This window comes from Hevea brasiliensis, chromosome 10, assembly GCF_030052815.1.
Source record: "Hevea brasiliensis isolate MT/VB/25A 57/8 chromosome 10, ASM3005281v1, whole genome shotgun sequence".
NCBI lineage: Eukaryota > Viridiplantae > Streptophyta > Magnoliopsida > Malpighiales > Euphorbiaceae > Hevea > Hevea brasiliensis.
In genome coordinates, this window is record NC_079502.1 from 95,388,952 (window position 1) to 95,404,019 (window position 15,068).

Genomic DNA, 15,068 nt, shown 5'->3' on the forward strand with positions numbered 1-15,068 from the left:
TATTCTGCTGGTGCATATAGAAAGGAAAGAAGTAAAAGATGATTGTAAAGAGGGAAAGGGATTTTTCAGGGAATAACAATGGTTTATTTTTTTATTTTGATTAAAAATAGTAAATAATTTTTAATATTTAAAATTATAAAATTTATATTTTATTATTATAATTAAAATTTATTATTTAATTTTTTGTCAAAAATTAAATTTATTTTTTATAAACCAAAAATTAAATTTGTTTAAACTTACAAAAAAATTGTTAGTTAATTTGACCGAAAAATTCAAAATGCCATGAATTTTCCCATTTGAACTTTATATATATATATATAGATAGTCAATAATATACGCGTCCATTTGTTGATAAAATGAAAAGAAATTTCCAACTTTGAACAGAAGCATAGAGTTAGACAAGAAAAAAAGAGGAAGGCAATGTTTGGGGAGAAAAAGGGGCAATGGATTATGCTTCTGCAACTGTTTGTCAGCCTTTTGAATTTGTTATTACTAATGTGGAGTATTGGGAAGATAAAAGATGGAGCTAATATCATTAAGTTGATATGCTCTGCTTCTGATGCTGCTGTGATTTTGAATTCCAGTACCAGGGTAGAGAAAGATGTCTCAGAGACAGCTTTCCATGCCACAGATGGTTATTATCCGTCGCTGAATATCCCACCACATTCTGCTGGTACGAATATTTTAATCACCTGTATTTATTTTTTCGTGTTGTGGATTACAATCATTAATTAGTCATGATGATTTCAAGTTCTGCGAGATGTTTTGATAGAGAAATTATGATACCTTGTCAGTTGTTGCGTGTTTTATAAGGGCAGAAGATTGCACCAGTTGTTGAAATGGTCTGCCCTCCCTTTTTCTCAAGTTCTCTCCAAACTATTTTTGCAGAGCAAGAGCAAGAACAGCATTTCGTGGATCCCAACTCCAAAGAGTTGAAGAAAATAAGATGTATGCAGGGAGGGCTTTCAACAGCCCAGCAGGGCCGTGATTTTTTTAATTCTGTTAAATCTTCTACAACGGCCTCCTTGCCAAATGGTTTTCATTTTAGAAGACTGGAAAATCATGCATACAATTCAGTGCATAATGATTTTCAGGCAAATGCAAGGAGTCTAATTCCGCTTGCTTTATCAATGAAACATGCGAATGAGCACAAGGAGTCTGCATTTGGAAAGAAACAGCTAAATAACAAATTTCATGGCCAGAATTTTCCAATATCTAGAGGGAAGCTGTTGAAAATTGGTGTTCCAATGAGATCAACTTTGAAGCAATTTGTGGAGGTAAGTCCTGATGAGAAAAACATTAGAGGATTCTCAATTGATGTGTTTGAAGCGGCTGTTAGGCTTTTACCCTACAAATTGAGGTACAAGATGGTTCCCTTTAATGGTTCTAATGATGATTTGCTTAAGGAGGTTTCTCTCAAGGTAAGGTTTTTGTTTACTCTTACTTTTTATTGTTTTCTGTTGCTGTTGAGTTCCACATTTGTCACTTGATGAAAAAGAAAATGTATGTGAAATGGGATGCATAATCTATAGATCAGACATAACTGGTTGATATGTTGATCAAACAATTTATGCTATGGAATGCCAATATACCATCATAGGTACATATTCTAGGAAAACAGCTGAGAATAAAGCCAAATAGCTTGAAGGAGCTGATAGATGCTTTACCAAAGGGCAATAAATTAAGAAAGTGAAAAACCAAAAAAAAAAAAAAAAGACTATAATGCTGATTAGATTTTTACCTATTTTGTTGAAGACTTTGGATGCAGCAGCTGGTGATATAGTAATAAATGCAGAAGGGTATCAACTTGTGGAATTCTCACAGCCATATGTGGAAGCTGGACTCACAATGTTGGTGAAAGCTAGAACAAATAAATCTCAGGCTTGGTTTTTCATTAGCCCCTTTACCCCTTGGATGTGGTTTACTATGGCAGCCATGAGTATGTTCACTGGTTTCGTCATCTGGCTTATTGAAAAGGAAAACCATGAAGAGAATGGTGGTTCACCTGCCAGCCCAATCAAAACTGTTTTATGGATATCCTTTGCCACTCTGTATTCTGGCCAGAGTAAGAGAACTACACCATATGAATCCGTATCAATGTAATTTATAAAGGCATGCCTTGGGATTTTATGCAGAAAGCTGTAAATTATGTGCTTACTTTTTCAAAAATTGAAAAAGAAATTTCTGATGTTCCCAATTTTCAAAATGATATGGAACCTGTTGAATTTCCATTATGGAATTTGAACGTGTTCATCTATTTAAATCCTAGGATTTTAAAACTTACAGAAAAATTAGTGAGGACATTAGTTTAACAGGTTACAGGCTTGATTATTTAAAAATTTGTAGTACAACCGTGCCAATATTAATTTCATCCATCAATATTTGACTGTTATATTGTGTTTATCCTCTTTATAACATATTATTGTCTTCAATTTACAGGAGAAACACCAAAGAATAGTTTGTCTATTTTTGTGCTAGCCCCATGGTTATTCTTGTTGCTAGTTGTTAGCTCAACATTCACAGCGACCCTCACTTCCGTATTGAGCAACCCACATTCTGAACCATTTACAGCAGCAGATGTTGATGTGCTCAAGAGAATGGATGCCATGATTGGCTGTGATGGAAGTTCTCTTATAGTTCAGTACTTGGTGAAAGTTATACGGTTCAAGCCACAGAATATCAAAACCATAGCTTCAAGTGATGACTATGCAAAGGCTCTAGCAAGTGGAGATATTAAAGCTGCTTTCATTTTGATGCCTCATGCCAAAGTTTTTCTTGGAAAATACTGCAGCGGCTTCACCATTTCAGGACCCACCTACAAGCTAGGCGGTTTTGGATTTGTAACCTGATTCACACCCCTCTTTTGGATTTTCCACTCTAATGCTTGCAGAGTTTCTGGTCTGATTCTTCATTTCTTATGCAGGTGTTTCAAAAGGGTTATAGTTTGGCATCAGACATGTCCCAAGCAATTTATAGATTAAGTGAGAGTGGGGAATTGCAGCGAATGGAGGAAGACATGCTTTCCTCTAACAATTGCTCTGTTTCATTATCTGATGCCAATGTGACCTCAAGTTTAGGACCAGAACCATTTTTAGGATTGTTCATTATGTCAGGAGGTGCATCCACAATTGCTTTACTAATCACATTGATATGTCTATTGAGACGACATTGGGACAGTATAATCAACATTCAAGCAGCATTTGCGGGTATAAAACTTGTCCATTGTTGGTTAACAGAAAACAGATAACTGAGCTTTCAATTCAATTGGAGACAGAGTAGCTCCGCTCCTCGACCAGAACCCAGAAGGCATTGCATTTGAGTGGAAGAATTGTACAGTTTAACGGTAGTCTTTACGAGTTAATTCTGTAACCAGAATAATTCCTCCGTCTAAATTTAGTTAGTTTCATTATTTATTATAGATTAAATAATCAAAATATCTTTAACCCTTTTTTTTATTTTAAAACAATTTACATCCCTCAAATCTCAAATTGGAAATAGGGATAAGGTTATTTTTTGGTCATGTAACCTGTAATTAACAAGAAATCATTTATCAAATTTGGATGAGGAACCATTCTGTTACAAGAACCAAATCCCGTGAGCTAACCTTTTTCACCTTGAAAACAGAGGACTAACTTATATACACATAAGTAGATTTAAGTAAAGACAAAATTAAAACTGAAACTATGTCAAATTGAAATTATTAATTCAGACCAAACTCAGCCCTAAATTAAAATTGTCTAAAATCAATTCAATTTCAATTAAGGATGGTAATAAGTTGGGTATTTTTTAGTATTTGACCTAATTGAACTTTATTAGAATAAGTTCAAGTAACATATAATCGGGTTTTGAGACGAATTCATGTTTAAGAAATAAAACCCTTATCGAATTTAGATTTTATATATGAAGTATTTATTAACTGAATTCATTTATATAAATAATTTATTAATATTATAATTTTTATATATTATATTTTAGATAATAGAATTTAAATGTTTTAAGATTATTAAATTTTAAAATTTAAATTATTAATTGTTTCATTTGTAATAAATCATTTATAAAGAAAAAATTTAATTGAATTCTTACACAATCATACTTGATTTTCTATTTCTTTGAAAATGATTTTTTTTAAGTTAAAAAAAATTGTATTATTTCATCCTAAATATGAGAATTAAGAAAAAAAAATTAATTGAATTCTTATAAAATTTTAAATTTTAAATGGGGAAAATAGATGTTAACGTGAATTCTCGGGTCTCCCTACTTGAATAACCTGCATGCAAATAAGAAAATAACTATTCTAATACACATTATTTTCATGCTCAAGCCAATGCTAGAAGGAGAATTAATCATCTCACAATCCTTCTTGATGATGCTGGAAATTGGCATAGCGAAATAGATGAGATGTGTGGGGTGGTTCATAAATATTTTGAGGATCTTTTTTCAGCGTCTCAATGTAGTGGGTTGCATGTCTTTTCGAATTTGCCTTCTAGAGTTACCCAGGAAGATAATGCTTCTTTGTTGGAGCCATTTCATATTGAAGAATTCAAAGAAGCTTTGCTTCAGATGCACCCAGATAAAGCCCCTAGACCTAACGGTATGAATCCGGGCTTCTACCAAAAATTCTGGAGTGTTGTGGGTGAAGATATTTTTTGGAATTGCAGCTTGTGGATGCAACGAGGTATGTTTCCTACTTGTTTAAATGATACTCGTGGTTCTTATTCCTAAGAAAGAGAATCCTTCTTCAATGAAAGAGTTAAGACCGATCTCTCTTTGTAATGTAGTTTATAAAATCCTCTCTAAGGTCTTAGCTAATAGATTGAAAAGAATTCTCTCTAAAATTGTTAGTCTATCTCAATCTGCTTTTGTGCCCGGTAGACTGATAACTGACAATGTGTTGGTTGCATTTGAGATTATTCACCACATGAGGATAAAAACTAGAGGGAGACGAGAGGAAGCTGCTTTGAAAATTGATGTGAGCAAAGCCTATAACAGGGTTGACTGTAATTTTTTAGAGTTTATGTTGTTGAAACTAGGCTTTGATAGGAAATGGGTAGACTTTATGTTGATGTGTGCTACTACTGTGAGGTATACTGTGCTGTTTAATGGTGTAGAAGTGGGTCCTATCACTCCTAAGCGTGGGCTTAGACAAGGTGATCCCTTATCACCCTATTTATATAATTTGTGCTGTGAAGGGCTCTCTGAGTTGTTTAGACAAGCGGAGAGGAGGGGAGATGTTTATGGGAGTCGGGTTATTTGTAATTCTGCTTGTCCTAGTGTTTCACACTTGTTATTTGCCGATGACAGTTTTTTCTTCTTTAGGGCAAATGACAAGGAGAGTAGAGCTGTTAAGAATATTTTAGTTCAGTATGAGTGTGCTTCTGGTCAAGCCATCAATTTTCAGAAATCTGCTATTTTTTTCAGCTCTAATGTGACTGAGGATAGTAAGGATCATGTTAAGTGGAATTTGGAGGTCTTTTCGGCTTTGGATCATGGGAAATATTTAGGGCTGCCGTCCCTTGTTGGAAAGAAGAAGAAGCAAGTTTTTTCTTATATTAAGAATTCTCTTCACAAGCGGATTTGTGGCTGGAAAAATAGATTTTTATAGAGAGCAGGTAAGGAAATTTTATTAAAGACTGTTGCACAAGCTTTGCCCACGTATTGTATGAGTGTTTTTCAGATTCCCATTTCCACGTGTGAGGAGCTTCAAAGAATGATGAATTCTTATTGGTGGGGAAATAAACCGAATGGGAGTAGAAGTATTAATTGGCTATCTTAGGAAAGGTTGTGTGTGCCGAATAAATTGGGTGGGATGGGTTTTAGAGATTTGCATAGTTTCAACTTGGCAATGCTTGCTAAACAGGGTTGGCGAATTTTAACCAATCCGGAATCTATTCCTTCTAAAATTTTCAAAGCTAAATATTATCCGGAAAGGGATTTTCTAGATGCAAAGGAGGGTTTTTCTCTGAGTTTCATTTGGAAGAGTATAGTTTGGGCAAAGGATTTGCTTAAGTTGGACAGTAGATGGAAGATTGGGGATGGTTCTTGTGTGAATGTTTGGAGGGATCCATGGTTGGCTGATGATGGAAATTTTTTTGTGCAAACTCCTGTAAGTAATGAGTTTCTGCATGTTAGGGTGTGTGATTTGATGATTGCTAATCAGGCTTTGTGGGATGTTTCTAAATTGCATGCTTTATTTTCGGTGGAAGATGTGAAAAGGATTCAAGCTATTTCTTTGAGTTTGCAAAGAACTTATGACAAGCGGATGTGGCATTATTCGAATAATGGTACTTATTCGGTTAAATCTGGATATAGGGTGGCTGTTGATTATTATTCAAATATTCTCCAATATACAGTGCCAGGGAAGCGGCTACGATTATGGAGTTTAAAAATCCCTCCGAAAATGAAGATTTTTATGTGGAAAGCCTTAAGGGATGTGTTGCCTACGAAGTCCAATCTTATTAGCAGAGGTGTTTTGGCGGATAGCAATTGTTTTTCTTGCGGAGCTGTTGAGGATATTAACCACGTGATGTTGAATTGCCCAAAAGCTAAGGAGTGTTAGGACATTTTAAATTTTAACTTGCAATCTTTTTCTTTTGTTGATTTTCTTTCAGGTTTGCTGGAACAAATGATCTTTCTGCACTTTTGCAAGCTGTTTCGATGGCGTGGAGTTTATGGCAGCACCGTAACTCTCTTCTTTGGCGTGGTAAATCTTATCAGTCTGCTCACGTGCTTCATTTGGCTTCCACTTTACGCCAAGAATGGAACCTGGTCAAGAGTAACGATTGGCAACTTTTCTATGTAGCGGATATGGGTGGGAGAGCTGAAGGTTGGCAGAAGCCGGTGCTGGGTAGAATTAAATGTAATTTTGATGCTTCAATTTTTGTAGGAGAAAATTTAACAGGTTTCGCAGCTGTAGTTCGCAATGATACAGGCCATTTTGTCCTTGAAATGTCTGGTTTTCGAAGTGGCAACTTCTCTCCTCCTGTGGCAGAGGCCTTAGCTCTTCGCGAAACGCTTCTTTGGTTGCACAATCAAGGATTGGATCATGTTGACGTCGAGATGGACTGCTTATCTCTATTTACTGGTCTATCGTCGGTTGAAGAGAATTTTTTCTGAGGTGGGCAGCTTAATTCAAGATTGTTTAGCTCTTCGTAACAGTTTTTTGAGCTTGTCCTTCCATTAGACTAGTAGACTTGCCAACTTAGCGGCTCATTCGTTAGCAAGGGTAGTTAAGTTTTATGCAAGTTTTCAATTATGGTTTGATGTTCCTAGTTTACTTTCTCATGTGCTTTATTCGGATTCTATTTCTGGATTTGAGCAAGGGTCTCTAGGTTTGGGTGTACGGGGACGGTCTGCTGACCGGGGTTTAGATAGATCCTCTACTTAGTTCCTTCTTGTTTTTTTCTTTTTGTTGAGTAATATATATTTCTTACTTCAAAAAAAATGAAGTCGGCAGCTTAATGGCAATGACTTCAACTTTTAAGTTAGAGAATGATAGAGATCAAAGGATTTTAGTGATCAATAGTGTTGACCCCACAAGCTCAAAGGAGCATAGATTTTGATGATACCAAAACTCAACTAGAATCAAACTAACATTGTTTTAAGTGTTGTGTATCTCAAAGAAGAAGGACAAAAGGATTTTATGATGGATTGGTCCTTATGAAGAAAAGATGACATTCTAAGGATAACACAAGACGAAGCAAAAGAGATAAAAGAAGAAAAGGTTACCTTCCAAGGCTGCATTGAAAATCAGATTTGAAGGTACATCTAGTATAGAAGTTAGTTTTATTTCTTAGGATTTCTTGTGAAAAGAATTGAGGAGTAAAAGTCAATGATGCTTATTTTTAATCCCTCAAAAGATTTTCTTTTTAAATATCATTACTGGCCTAAAAAGTGTTTGACTATGATTTGGTGTAAAGTTTTATAGTTTTGAAAGTTATGCGTAAAAGTTTTCCGTATGCTAACCGGTTTGCTCTTGATTTTAGTACGCTAACTGGTTTGCTAATTTCTCAAGCACGCTTAATCGTTTCAACTCGCACAACATCGCAGAAAACGACAAAATAACGGCTATTTTCTTGAAATTCGTATTCAGAACGTTCAAATGAGTTCTGCAACGGTAAAAAACGTTCCAAAGCTATAAATACACCTTCCTTTGGCCATTTTGCACTTAATGAAAGTCCCTCTACTGTTCAAAATCTTTAAAGCTTTCATTCAAAGTGCTCAAAGTGATTTATTGCTCTTCATTGGCTTATTTACTCAACTCTTCTTTATAGTTGCTGTTGTAATTGAGTGAGAGTGAGTTTTTTCAACACATTATTATCATTTGTGAGAGGTCATTCAAGCACCTATTGAAGCTTAGTTGTGATAAGTGTTTGGGATAACACTTGGTAGAAGTGTGAAGCTACTTGTAAAAGCTTTGTTGAGAAGATTTGTAAAGGGCTTTGTCTCTTGCCTTGAAAAGAGAAGAATAGTGGAGTGAAGACTCAAAGTGGGATCTTTGAGAGAGTGGATGTAGGCTAGTTAAAGCCGAACCACTATAAAAATTCCAGTGTTCATTTTCTCAACCCTTGCTCTTTACATTTTTGCAATTTAGCTTTATGAATGATATACTTTTGCTGATATGAAAATTGATATCATATCTTTGTTGATCTTCACGCTATCCGAGAAAAATAGTTTCTTGCAAAATCTGCGATATCTGATATATTCTGCTAGTTATCTGTTGTCTTTGTCGGATAGGATATCCGTATCTTTGCTCTAGTTCTTTGTGATAAAAACGTATTCGGCCATCGATATATTTACTGAATGCTTATATAGTCTGTTATATCAGTATACTGATTGCATACAGCTTAACCTTGAGTCAACTTGTCAATAGAGCTATATTGTTCATATTTAGCATTAGTTAATTAAGTTGAACTTAGCTGCAATTTTCAAAGGTTTTGAGCAAGAACCGAAAATTGTTTTTAAAGTCCAATTCACCCCCCTCTTGGACATATTTTGGGACATCAATTTGGTATCAGAGCTTGTCTCTCTTGCTTGAGGATTAAACCCCTTAGAGTGATCCACACACATGGCTAGTTCATCTAGAAATTTCACTGTATACTCCGCCTCTTAGTGAAGGTTATTCCATCACTAGACCACCACTTTTTAATGGCACAAATTACTCCTTTTGGAAAACTAGAATGAGAAACTTTATACAATCTGTTGACATTGATGCTTGGAGAATAGTTAAAGATGGTCCTTATATTCCTTATAAAACCAGTGAAGGAACTGTACAAATTCCTAAAGCTGAAGTTGAATTTGATGATAATGATTGGAAGAAAATTTCTACAAATGCCAAGGCTATTAATATTCTGCATTGTGCTCTTGATATTAATGAGTATAATCGTGTTTCAGGATGTCAAACTGCAAAAGAGATATGGGACAAACTAGAAGTCACATATGAAGGAACTGATGTGGTAAAAGAGTCAAAGGCAAACCTCCTCATCCGTGATTATGAATTATTTGAGATGAAACCTGGTGAAACTATTGCTGAGATGAGTACTAGATTTACAGACCTTGTAAATCTACTTAAAGCTCTTGGAAAGAGATTTGAAGAACAAGAACTTGTAAAGAAAATTTTGAGGTCTCTTCCGAAGACGTGGGAAGCAAAGACTACTGTTATTCAAGACACCAAGGATTTCAGAAAATACACCTATGATGAGCTAATTGGTTCTCTCATTGCACATGAGATGATTTATAAGAAAGATGAGAATGAAGGTGATCAAAAGAAAAAGAAAGGCATAGCTTTCATATCCGAAAAGGTAGATGAGAAAAAGAAAAATGTTGCTTTTAAAGCTTGTTCAAGTGAGGATTCAAGTGCTTCAAGTGATGATGATGAAGACATGGCTATGATAGTCAAAAGATTCAAAAGAGCATTTAGAAAAGGTGGAAGCAAATACAAGAAGTTCACAAAGAAATATGCTCCAAAGACTCCAAATCATTCAAGTGAAATAGTTTGTTATGAGTGTAACAAACCAGGCCACATTAAGCCAAAATGTCCTACATTGAAGAAGAAAAATAAGTTTAGAAAGGACAAAAGCAAAAAGGCAATGGCAGCAACTTGGAGTGACAGTGATTCTTCATCAAATGATGAAACAAGTGACAAAGAGGCTGCAAACACTTGTATGATGGCAATTGAAGAAAAAGGTGAAAGCTCACACATCGAAGATAGTGAAAATGAGGTAAATCTTGAACTTTCTAATGTTGATGAATTAGAACTTGCATTTGTGAAGACATATGATAAATATAGAACTTTTAAAAAGAAATGCAAAATTTTAGTTCATGAAAATTGTGCTTTAAGATCAGAAAATATTTCCTTGAGTATGGCTTCAAAAGAGAATGAATTTTATAAATCTCAAATGAAATTATTTAAGGAAGTTAATGATGAGCTTCAAAGATCAAAAGAAGTATGTGAACAACTTCTTGAGAAAAACAGAATTCTTGAGGAAAAAGTTGAATCTTTGACAAGAGATTTATCTAAATTTACAAAAGGAAAAGAAACACTTGATATACTTCTTGGGAATCAAAGATTTACAAATGAAAAATCTGGAATTGGATATGATGGATTTATGAAGTATGGAAAATACAAACAATTTTTTGTTAAAGCTACATCCTTTTCTCAACCAAGTATTACATGCTTTTATTGCAATCACAATGGTCATATGATTAATGCTTGTCCTATTAGGAAAGGAACCTTTAAGGCAAAGAAAGTATGGGTGCCTAAAGGAACCCTACCTAATGTTACTAACATTCAAGGACCCAAAGTTGCTTGGGTACCTAAGAACAGTTAACTGATTTCAGGTCTGCCTAAGGAGTATGCTGGAAACAGAACATTGGTACATTGATAGTGGCTGCTCTAGGCACATGACAGGAAATAAAGGCAAGTTTTCCTCTCTTACCTTGAAAGAAGAAGGTTATGTGAAATTTGGTGATAAAAGTAAAGCTAAAATTGTTGGATGTGGAACTATTGGTAAAAATCCTTGTATTGAGAATGTTGCATTAGTTCAAGGATTAAAGTATAATCTTTTAAGTGTTAGTCAATTGTGTGACAATGGTTTTAAAGTCATTTTTACTTCAACACATTGTGAAATTCATGGAAATAATGTTATGTTTGCTGGTGCTAGAATAGATAATATTTACCTACTTGATTTAACAAGTCTTGAAGAAAATTGTGAAACATGTTTTATGACTTCAGATGATAGTGCATGGTTATGGCATAGAAAATTAGGACATGCTAGCATGAGTACACTTGCTAAACTTTCTAGAAAGAACCTTGTTAGAGGACTTCCAAAGCTAAGATTTGAAAAAGAATTTCAATGCAAAGCTTGTGCACTTGGTAAGCATACAAAATCATCTTTTAAATCAAAAAATGTTGTAACTACGTCTAGACCATTGGAATTGTTGCATCTTGATCTTTTTGGTCCAATTACACCTAGAAGTCTAGGAGGCAAGGCATATGCATTTGTAATTGTTGATGATTTTTCAAGATTCACATGGACTTTCTTTCTTGCTCATAAAGATGAAACCTTTGATATATTTGAAGCTTTTTGCAAAAGAACTCAAAATGAAAAAGGGTATTGCATTACATCTTTGAGGAGTGATCATGGAAAAGAATTTGAAAATAATTTGTTTGAAAATTTCTGCTCTCAAAATGGTATTTATCATACATTTTCAGCTCCTAGAACTCCACAACAAAATGGAGTTGTTGAAAGGAAAAATAGATCTTTGCAAGAAATGGCAAGAACAATGCTGAATGAAAACAGTTTACCAAAATATTTTTGGGCAGAAGCTGTAAATACAGCATGCTACATTTTAAACAGAGTTTCCATTAGAGCTATTTTAAAGAAAACTCCTTATGAACTTTGGAAAGGAAGAAAACCCAATATTGCATATTTTCATGTCTTTGGTTGCAAATGTTACATTTTGAATAACAAAGACAGCAATCTTAAGAAATTTGATGCTAAATCTTGTGAAGGAATATTTCTAGGGTATTCAACAAATAGCAAAGCATATAGGATTTTCAATAGAAAAACATTGACCATGGAAGAATCAATGCATATACTTTTTGATGATGCTAACACTTCCTTGCAAAGGAAAGATTCTTGTGATGATGAAATTGAGCAGATTCTGAATTCAAAGAAGTCGAATAATGATGAGCTTGAATCAAAAGAACCAGTGGAGGATGATCAAAATGATAAAGAAGAAGAACTCCCTTGCTCCACAAATGTTGAAATTCAAGATGACTCCCAACCAAATGTGGAAGAACTACAAATTGAGGAACCTCAACATCAAGATATTCCACAAGAATGGAGGTACCATAGAAATCATTCCAAAGATGACATTCTTGATAGTCCATCACAAAGAATGATGACAAGAGCTCAACTTAGAAGATATTTTGGTAATGTTGCTTTTGTTTCTCAATTTGAACCCAAAACATATGATGATGCTCAAAATGATGAAAATTGGCTTTTTGCTATGCAAGAGGAATTAAATCAGTTTGAAAGAAACAAAGTTTGGACACTTGTTCCTAAACCTAAAAAGCACACTGTTATTGGAACTAAATGGGTATTTAGGAATAAGATGGATGAAAAAGGACATGTAGTTAGAAATAAAGCTAGACTAGTAGCTCAAGGATACAACCAAGAGGAAGGTATTGATTTTGATGAAACCTTTGCCCCGGTTGCTAGAATTGAAGCTATTAGAATGTTATGTGCATTTGCATGTTTTAAGAATTTCATGCTTTATCAAATGGATGTTAAAAGTGCATTTTTAAATGGATATATTGATGAAGAAGTTTATGTAGCTCAACCTCCTGGTTTTGAAGACCCTCACTTTCCAAATCATGTTTACAAGCTTACTAAAGCTCTCTATGGTTTAAAGCAAGCTCCTAGAGCATGGTATGAGAGACTTAGTAAATTCTTGCTTCAAAATGATTTTAAAAGAGGAAAAGTGGATACTACTCTTTTCATTAAGAAAATTGGAAAAGACATGCTTATTGTGCAAATTTATGTAGATGATATTATTTTTGGTGCTACTAACCATTCTCTTTGTAAGAAATTTTCCAACATGATGAAAAGTGAATTTGAAATGAGTATGATGGGTGAACTTACTTTCTTCCTTGGATTGCAAATTAAGCAAATGAAAGATGGAATTTTTATAAATCAGTCCAAGTACATAAAGGATATGTTAAAGAAGTTCAAAATGGAGGATATGAAAAGTGTTGGAACTCCCATGAGCTCAACAATTAAATTGGAGAAAGATGAAAAAGGTAAAGAGGTAGATAACAAATTTTATAGAGGTATGATTGGTTCTTTAGTCTACTTAACATCTAGACCGGATATTCATTTTAGTGTATGTTTATGTGCAAGATTTCATCATGTCCAAAAGAATCTCATCTAGTAGCAGTTAAGAGAATTTTTAAATACCTTATTGGCACTCACAATATTGGCTTATGGTATCCAAAATGTGAATCAATTTATCTTATTTGTTATATTGATTCATATTTTGAATGTAGTAGATTAGACAGAAAAAGCACTTCTGGAACTTGTCAATTTTTAGGTCATGCATTAGTTTCATGGCACAGTAAAAAGCAAACCTCTGTTGCACTTTCTACTGCAGAAGCTGAATATATTGCAGCTGGAAGTTGTGTTGCACAGATTTTGTGGATGAAACAACAGCTTGAAGACTTTGAAATTAAATTTGATCACATTCCCATAAGATGTGACAATACTAGTGCTATAAACCTATCAAAAAATCCTGTTCAACACTCTAGAAGCAAGCATATTGAAATTAGACATCATTTCATTAGGGATCATGTTCAAAATGGTGATATTCAAATCGAATTTGTCCCTTCGGAAAAACAGCTTGCTGACATTTTCACAAAGCCACTTAGTGAGGAAATTTTTTGCAAAATAAGAAGAGAACTTGGTATGATTGATGCTTTTGATTAAGTTTTGATGTATTCTCATGTTTCCATATGAAAATGAAGTGATATATGTTTATTTGCGATGTTGAAAATGCATTACGATATTTTGGTGCAATTTGAAAAATTCCAGGTTATATCGGATATGAGCGATGTCTGCGAATTTGCTCTCGATGGCATACTAATCCGTTTGCTAATTTTCTTGTTTGCTAAACGCTTTACCATCGCTTCCTACTTTTTTATTTGGCAACCGAAGTCAGGTCTGATTGCTCTAAAACTCTAAAATTATTTTTTCTCGAAGCGCCTATTCTGCATGTTTAAAGCCCATATGACTTAAATACCCCTCTACTTAAAGTATTGCATCATTATGTATTTAAGGGCAAAATGGACTTTTTAACACTTTGATTTGCGCGGGATTTAATTTTTTCTTCTGAACCATCAGTCTTCTCGCCGTCTCTCCTCTGCTACACGCTACCTATTCCCTGCAAAACCTACAGTTGTGTCCTTTCAAGTTTTAAAATTCAAAACCCTTCTTTCCGTCGCCTCGTTTCCCCGAGAACCGAGCAACCGTTTTCTTTTCACCTGCTAACCCGTTTCGGTCGCACCACTTCAAGCGTTCGTCTCCCTTCATCGTTCGTAAATACTTCCGAAAACCTTTGACAGTGAATCGATTAAATCGATTATTTACAGAAAGAAAATCCCCAAAGTTTTTCGTCTCCGTTAAATCTGCCGAAAGAAATCATTTGGCTTTGGTTATTTTTCTTTGTCGATTCGCACTCTCTGTTTCAGTATATTTCAGGTATAAAGCTTAAACCTTTAATGGAATCGTGTTCCATATTCGTCTATGCCTGTGTGTTCTGCCTTCGTAATAGGTTGATATTTTGATTTGCTCTTGTCTGTTTACTCTGCTTTTGTAATATGCTGATAATTTTTTTATTGCTCTCGGTCGTTTGTTCTGTTCTAGCGCTCTGTTGTTAATTTTTGGGCATTAACGTTTCGTAAAATATGATACATAATATTAACTCGACAGCTATGGATTTATAAGAACTCTAATATTTTTTTTTTGCTGTCTGTTCTATTTTGTCATTGCGCTCTGTTGTGAAAAATGAAT

At 34.5% G+C, this 15,068-nt stretch overlaps 1 protein-coding gene across 3 annotated transcripts; it reads left to right on the forward strand.

The window, feature by feature from the left end:
- The first annotated feature begins 357 nt into the window (after window positions 1-357).
- Window positions 358-3,416, forward strand: LOC110668910 (glutamate receptor 3.2). 3 transcript variants are annotated; one of them, XM_058154492.1, is made up of 5 exons: window positions 358-673; window positions 889-1,421; window positions 1,756-2,065; window positions 2,440-2,840; window positions 2,924-3,416. In XM_058154492.1, exons 1-5 carry the CDS (start codon window positions 421-423, stop codon window positions 3,245-3,247), a joined length of 1,821 nt encoding a protein of 606 aa, XP_058010475.1. In that variant the 5' UTR covers window positions 358-420; the 3' UTR covers window positions 3,248-3,416. The 3 variants fall into 3 exon arrangements, with proteins under 3 accessions (XP_058010475.1, XP_058010476.1, XP_021685999.2); XM_058154493.1 differs by having other exon boundaries at window positions 532-673; window positions 795-1,421; XM_021830307.2 differs by having other exon boundaries at window positions 534-673; window positions 819-1,421.
- Window positions 3,417-15,068: the final 11,652 nt, after the last annotated feature.

Coding starts and splice junctions, on each gene's coding strand:
- LOC110668910 (XM_058154492.1), top strand. CDS start 421: ATGTTTGGGGAGAAAAAGGGGCAATGGATTATGCTTCTGCAACTGTTT. Junction 2,066..2,439: donor CACTCTGTATTCTGGCCAGA/GTAAGAGAACTA, acceptor TTCAATTTACAG/GAGAAACACCAAAGAATAGT. Junction 2,841..2,923: donor AGCTAGGCGGTTTTGGATTT/GTAACCTGATTC, acceptor TTTCTTATGCAG/GTGTTTCAAAAGGGTTATAG.